Source organism: Hipposideros armiger, unplaced genomic scaffold, assembly GCF_001890085.2.
Source record: "Hipposideros armiger isolate ML-2016 unplaced genomic scaffold, ASM189008v1 scaffold_1490, whole genome shotgun sequence".
In the NCBI taxonomy this organism is placed as follows: Eukaryota; Metazoa; Chordata; class Mammalia; order Chiroptera; family Hipposideridae; genus Hipposideros; species Hipposideros armiger.
The window spans coordinates 43,998-50,905 of NW_017732840.1; the positions used below are offsets into that span (position 1 = coordinate 43,998).

A 6,908-nucleotide genomic window follows, 5' to 3' on the forward strand; every position below is an offset into this window, starting at 1 on the left:
GACACTTGCCTTCTCCTGCTGCTGAGCATCTGTTTCTACTCTTGCCTGTTTCTCCATCGCTTTTTCTGTTCCTTGGGGCTGTGTAGTAGTCCCTCATTTTTATGCACATTGATCATTTTACTCTTTTCAGATAAAATGTTTAGGATGTACCCTCTGTGTCCTACTGTGTCTCTGACTGATACAGGGTTATTGTGGGATTACATAAAATTATATTTATAAAGTTGTTAAAGTACTGCCCAGCACAGAACAGGTAGTGTGGAAGTGGGAGCTGCTTTTATCCCAAGACTAGAAATTTTCATCAGTTTTGATCATTGTTGTATATCCAACCCCTAAAACGTCTGGCACAAAGTAGTTCGCAAATAAATACTTATTTGATAAACATATAAAAGGGGATGATGTGAGCGCTTCACACAGCCTGTTGCATGAAAAGCACCTGATGTGTGGCTGTTCTCCACCCTGTGCTGTGACTCACCCAATTGGCTCCTTTTTGGTCAAGGTCAGATTGCGGTTGGGTCTGGCCTGGTTGATGGGGATGGTGGAGCCCTGAAAGAAGCATGGGGGGGAGGTGTCAGTGGGAGATGCCGGTTCCTCACCCCTTCCCTCTGAGTAGCCAGCCTGCCCCTGGGGCGCCGTGAAGAGCAGGGTCTTATCTGCGTCTTGACGCCCCCACTACCCAGATGCGTATGAGATGCAAACCTCCCAGCTTATGTATAATGGGGACATCTGAGTTCAGATGTGGGTGGAGCACACAGGCCACCTCCCTCATTACCCATACTCCTCAGCCCTGTGGAGAAGACAGGAGGTTAGGAGCCCAGACCTCACAGAGGCACTGTGAGCCCTGCAGCCATGGGTCTCCCCAGGGAAAGGTTGATCCATCACTGCCTGTAGCAGGCAAACCTCCGATAATGGCCCCAAAGGTGAGGCCCAGATCCCTGGGACCTGGGACATAGCTAGCTACCCCTCTTGCTATGATGCGGTATGGCACTGTTGACCTTAGGATGGGGAGATAATGCAGGTGGGCCTAGCATAACCACAGGAACCTGCTCCCCTTCCCCTGCCCCCAAAGCAGAGTTTTCTCCAGGCAGTGGCAGAAGAGAATCAGAAGGATGGAATGGAGGGCCAGGACAGGGACCAGAGAGAGGTCTGCAGGAGCTGAGATCAGCCCTGGCCAGCAATCAGCAAAGACCAAGGCCCTCAATCCTGCCACTGCAGGGACTGAATTTACCAACACCTGAATGGGCCCAGAAGCAGGTTCTCCCCCAGAGCTTCTGAATAAGGCCCATCCTGGCCACACCTTGACATTGAGCCTGTAAGATTCTGGCATAGAGCCCAGTAGGGCCCACCTGGCCTTCCCACCTGCAGAACTGTGAGCTAATAAACGGTGCTGTCTTAGGCACTAAGTTGTGGTAGCCCACCTCCCTCATTGCCTGCTCTCCTCAGCCCTGTGGAGAGGAGAGCAGGTGGGGAGCCCATGATACACAATGGAGGCCCACAGCCATGTTACATAGCATTCAGAGTAACGCGCCGCCCTCAGAGCGCCCTGCTGGTCCTGGCCTGCCTGTGTGAGCTCTCATGCCTGGGCCCCACCTGGATCTTGTCGCACCAGCCAGCAAAGTAGCGGAAAGTCTGGATGGACATGCCCACATGAGTCTTCAGGGCCAGTGTGTAGACGGCTCCCGCGTCCAGAGCCTCAATGGTGGCCAGCTCCTCCTGGTGCTGCTCCATGAGGTCTGCCAACCTGGCCAAGGCGTGGGGGAAGGGGGGAGGTAGGCTCAGGCTTGGCACAGCCTGGCCAGCTTTTTTAAAACCCTTCTTCAAGGGGCTGGAGGCCCTGCCTTACACACTCAGATGTGCTGAGCTCAGTTTCCTTATCTGTGAGATGGAACAGTAACATGTACTTCACTGGATGAGTGTGAAGATGATGCCCGTCTCCCCGTCTCCATCCCTCTCTCCATTTATTCCTTCCTGAAATATTGATGAATGGACTACTTTATAGTAACACTCATACATGACTCTGCAGAGGAGGCTGCCTACCTCTGTAACAAGAATGTCACCATCCCAGAAGGCCACCTTCTCTGTCTTTGGACAGCTTCCACCAGGGGAGAAACCCTGCCTGGCTTTAATCCAGTGGAGGACGCTCCTGAGGCTGGCGTCTCCAGGGATGGAGAGGAAGGGATGACAGGGGAGATGCAAAGGAAGGAATGTCTACACAGCCCTCCTGGAGTCTGAACACTCTGATGTACTGTTGTCCTCCCGTGATTCTGGTGGGCGTGCTGCTGTGGGCAGCCTGGGGGTTAGAATGGCGCTCCCTCCCTGATGTGAAGTTCTCACACACCCAGGGGGGGCAGGGTGGACAGGGGAAGATAGAGACCAATCTAGAGCAGCCTTGATCTGCGCACGGGGAGGCTCAAGCCCAGAGACAAGCCTGCTGAGCTGTTCCTACTCTGCTTCTTTCTGCATGTAGCCACTGGCAATGCCGTCACACTCCCAGATCAGCTCCAGTCCTGTGCACACCTCCAGTTCCCCCAATGGCTGCCCACCACACTCAAGACATAGCCCCAACCCTGTACCTGACTGACCAGCCCAAGGCCCTGCCCATTTCCTCCCGGGGCCATAGCACCTACTGCTTTCCTCCTCTCTCCTCCCTACATCAGTCTCCTTCAAGTGTTCAGGTGAGTCAGGCCTCTTGTCTGGGACCTTTGGGAGCTGCACTGCATACCATAGGCCTGGACTGCACTTCCTGTATTACAGCTTCCCCTGTCAACCTTCTGCACCTCTTTCAGACCCTCTGGGAAACTGACCCTAACCCCACCCACCCCAAAGCAATGCCATCTCCCTGCAGTGCTCTAATAGCATCCTCGCCTTTTTTAAAACCTTCCCTGATTGTCAGTGATATTCACATAGATGAGTATTTCAGTACTATTTCCTCTCCCATGAGGGCAGGGACAGCATCTGGTCTCCTGCTTCCCACTGGGCACATGGGCAGCATGCTGTGAAAAGTTGGTGAATGAAACTGTGGACTGAACGAGCACAACAAATTAGCAGCAGGGCCACGCTGTTGCCTGAGAAACAGTATCTGGGTCACTCTCTGGGTAAGAAAAGCAAAGCGGTACATTTTTTGAGAAACATTATAGACCGAATATTGAAAATACCATGTTGTGGTATTTTAAAGGCTAGGGTTCCTTCAGCTACAAGGACAGATGAGCCAAAGATATAAATCTATACTACAAATTAGCCACCAAAGATACCATCTGTATATTGGCTCCTACATTGTGTCTTCACTGCAGGCTGAGACCCATTAGCTTGAAAGCCCACTGGTGCAAATTTTCACATATCCAGTTATTTTTAAAATAGCACAAACCAGCAAATTGTAGCCACTTACAGCCTGCCTACTTTGCATCCGTAGAACCTCACTGACAGCTGTTGCCACTGAGGAGACAGGCTGTGTAATTATAGTCCCCGCTTGCAGAGCCCTTTGACCCAGAGACTCCCACTGCAATGCTGAGTGACAGCACCTGTACATGGCAGCCCCTTCTCTGATCTCCCCTGTCTCTCGGAGTTCCCTTGCCCCCTCCCATTCTGAGTAGCAACCCCTCACCCCCAAAACAGCCTCTGGAGGGCCTCCCGCTTCAGGGACTTCCCCACTGGCAACTAAATGAAGCCTGTTGTGAGTTGCTGCCTCTCATGGTCCTTACTTTCTCCCTTGATCAGCCCCAAATCCCTCCACCCCCTGACACGCCTAGACAATGCCATGGGAGATGTGGCTGAGTCATAAATCTAGTACTCAGGATACTTACTAAAGGAACTGTCACCTGAGCACACTAGTTGGGAGGCTCCTTGAGGGGAGCTGTGTGGGGTTGTTCTAATATCAACCTGGTGACACTGCACCTCTGCCTCTGAGAGACCCATCCCTTGACCAACAGCAACCCAGGCCATCACCAGAGCTTTGGCGGTGGACCTGAACACAGGGTGGCAGCTTCCCACAGACACCTTCACTGGGCCTTCATGGTCCCACTCTGGCAGCTGGGTATGGCTGAATGCCCAGATTCCCAGGCAAGCTCTAGCTTGGTCCCCAGGGGTTCTGATGTGCTAGCTAGTGACTTTAGGGGTTCTAGCTGGTGACTTTCTCTAACTCTTCTTTCTGGATATGTCTTCCCAGCTTCTCCAAGTTGCATAGTGTCTTATTCCTGTAATGCATTCCATATTCCATAGTACCCATGGTGGTACTACTTCCCTCATAGGTAGAAATCCTGTCCTACCCCCTCCTGTGGCAGCAATGGGCACCCCTCCTTTGTGGACTGTGAGGCTGTCTGGGGCAGTGGCTGGGTCACTAGAAGCTCTCAGGCCTTGAGATGTCTGTCCACCCAGTCCGGGTCTCCACTTAGAGCTGTGCAGGGCACCACCTCCTCGTTATCTTTGTGGTTAGTGGGGTTATTACATGTGCCACCAGATGGTAGAAGAGCATCTCAAGGAAAGGACACTTTCTTCTGGGTCAGTGCATCTATCACAGGGGTCCCTGTTTCAGGGCCAGCAGCTCGCCACCACCAGCCTGGGCATACACTCTTCACAGCTCTGACTGATCTCCAGAGGCTCTAAGTCACTAGCCAATGGTCATTTCCTAAAACTGATAGGTTGTCCAAGGAGTCTTGAAACTAAAGATATGGCACACTGGGCGTGCCCCAGCTCCATAGCTCTCTGTCTCTATTATATTTTGCAAACCAAGCAAAGGCCCTTCTCTCTGCTCCCCTGCCACGGGGGCTGCCGTGGTGTTACTAACCTCTGGAATAGAAACTAAAGGCATTCTGACTGCATGACCAAGATGGGGCTCTCCTGCCAGATGGAAAGCATGCCTGCACTACTTCATCGCCAGGCTGTATGCCTGAGAGCTTCCTCAGAACCCAGAGTACCAAACCAGGTCCCTGAAATTGCTCACCAGGATTTAGGACACCGTTCAGTTCCTCTGCCCAGCACCTTCCCTTCTGCCGGAAACATCACCTCACTTCCTAGGGAGTAACTGCTCTGCCCCTACCGGGACCACCTGATTCTAGGGGAGCAGCCTGTCTTCCCAGCCTCATTCCCACCCTAAGGTCATAAGCTGGAGCAAGCCCAAGTCCTTTCCTAAGACTTCTGATTAGAGCTAAGGAGAGGGGCCCCTTCCTCCCTTACTTAAATTATTAAAAAAAAAAAAAAGGAAAGCATGAGGATGGGCCACATCCCTTGCTGGCTTCTGTGCACAGGAGCCCCATTCCGCCCTCTGGCCTAGGCTGGTCCAGGTAAGCACTGTGCCAGTCTGGGTATGTCAGGACCAGTTGTTAGCTTTGCCAGTTTGTGGCTCTCATCTGAAGCACTCCATCAGTTTCATACCTCCTCATCTTTGCGCACACTGTCGCTCCACCAGTGATACCTTTCCCCTCAGGCCACTTGTGTCTGGTAGAATCCCTCCTATCTCGTAAGTAACTTCCTCTGAGTAGCCTCAGGCTTCCATGACCTGTCCAGGACCCCAACTCTTCCGGACAGGACCTGAGCATCCAGCCCCACCCCAAGCTGAAGGTGGTGGCGGCTGACGGGTGGGTGTGGGCTCTCACCTGTACAGGAGCCGGCCCCGGTCCCGCGCGCTGATCTTTCCCCACAATCCGTTCTTAAATGCATCTTTAGCAGCAGCCACTGCTTTGTCGACATCGCTGACCTGGGCCAGGGACACCTGGCAGATGACCTGTGGTGAAGCAGAGCTGTGAAGCCCTCTCTGGGCTCAGAGGGCACAGACACATCATCTGCCTGCTCCTCTGGCCACCTGGGTGGCCTCAGAGAGGAAGGTTTTCCAATGGAAGGGCACTGGAAGGTCACAATTAGAGGAAGGTGAGGTCTAGGAAAGGTTTGTATGTGTTTCTATGTACCAGGGACCTTCTCTTCTTTTTCCCACTGAGCCTACACAGAGCAACAGATTTGGGTTGTACCTACAAGGCTGAGGGTCAGCTTAGCCTTTTCAAACCAAGAGCAGAGACCCATTAATTTAGTGAGTCCCAGGCAGAATGTTTATTTCTTAAGTGTGATAGGCTAGATATTGGAGATGATTAGACCCATCCCCTCTCTGCATTGCATGCTTTGAGGGTGTCCATATGCACTATAGCTCAGGCTTGGGTGCAGGTAGGAGAAAGGGGTAGAAGGGGTGAGGCCAGCTCTCCTTTGCTCTCCCACAGGTAACACCTGCTAGACAGCATTGTCCAAACAGCATCCCTCCCAAGACTCCCAAAACTGGCCTCAAGGTGGTAACAGCTCCTGATGTTCCTGCCTGAGGACACTGTACCCCCTTGTCTGTGTCCTCATACCTTGTCCATCCCTTTGTGAGACACTTTCTTTAAACTCCCCTCAAATGATCCATTTTGAGTGTGGTATCTGTTTTCTGATGTGATGTTGTAGAATGGGACAGGATAGAAAACAATCAGTATATACCTGTAAGAGTAAGTATGTTCCAGGTATGTACATGTGTGAGAATGCATGTGTGTATGGGTCATGATGCAACAGGGTCACAGTCAAGAAAGTCTGACAAACACAGGATTCAAGGGAAAATTTCCTGATATTGGGATGTACAAATATTTGAGAAGGTGGGGCCAACACTGGGATTATTGTTGAAGTGTGAAGGGGGAGGGAATGGTTTTCCTTGGGGGAGTTTAAACTCTACTCCCAGTCTATGAAGCAGGCTCAAGACCTTTAGAGGCTTTCTGCCTCCCCGCCAACCGCTGCCCACCATATCTCCCTCCATACCATTCCTGTAGGGAAGACTGGTGATTGACTGCAACCCTTTTGTGTTCAAACAGAAGCCCCCTGGGCCAGGACCCCCAGAGGCCAAGTAGGGAGAGGTGGGGCAGTAGATGGGAGAGCAGGTCATGGGTGGAGGAGTGGTGGGAGGC

At 52.2% G+C, this 6,908-nt stretch overlaps 1 protein-coding gene across 1 annotated transcript in view; it reads right to left on the minus strand.

Moving 5' to 3' along the window:
* Nucleotides 1-6,908, minus strand: part of ALDH1L1 (aldehyde dehydrogenase 1 family member L1) — a 115,307-nt gene that overhangs the window by 24,017 nt on the left and 84,382 nt on the right. The window contains exons 11-13 of the mRNA XM_019634079.1: nt 5,586-5,743; nt 1,588-1,738; nt 473-543 (exon numbers count right to left, since the gene is read on the minus strand). Of these exons, the coding sequence (XP_019489624.1) occupies nt 473-543; nt 1,588-1,738; nt 5,586-5,743 (380 nt within the window). The remainder of the gene's footprint in view (nt 1-472; nt 544-1,587; nt 1,739-5,585; nt 5,744-6,908) is intronic.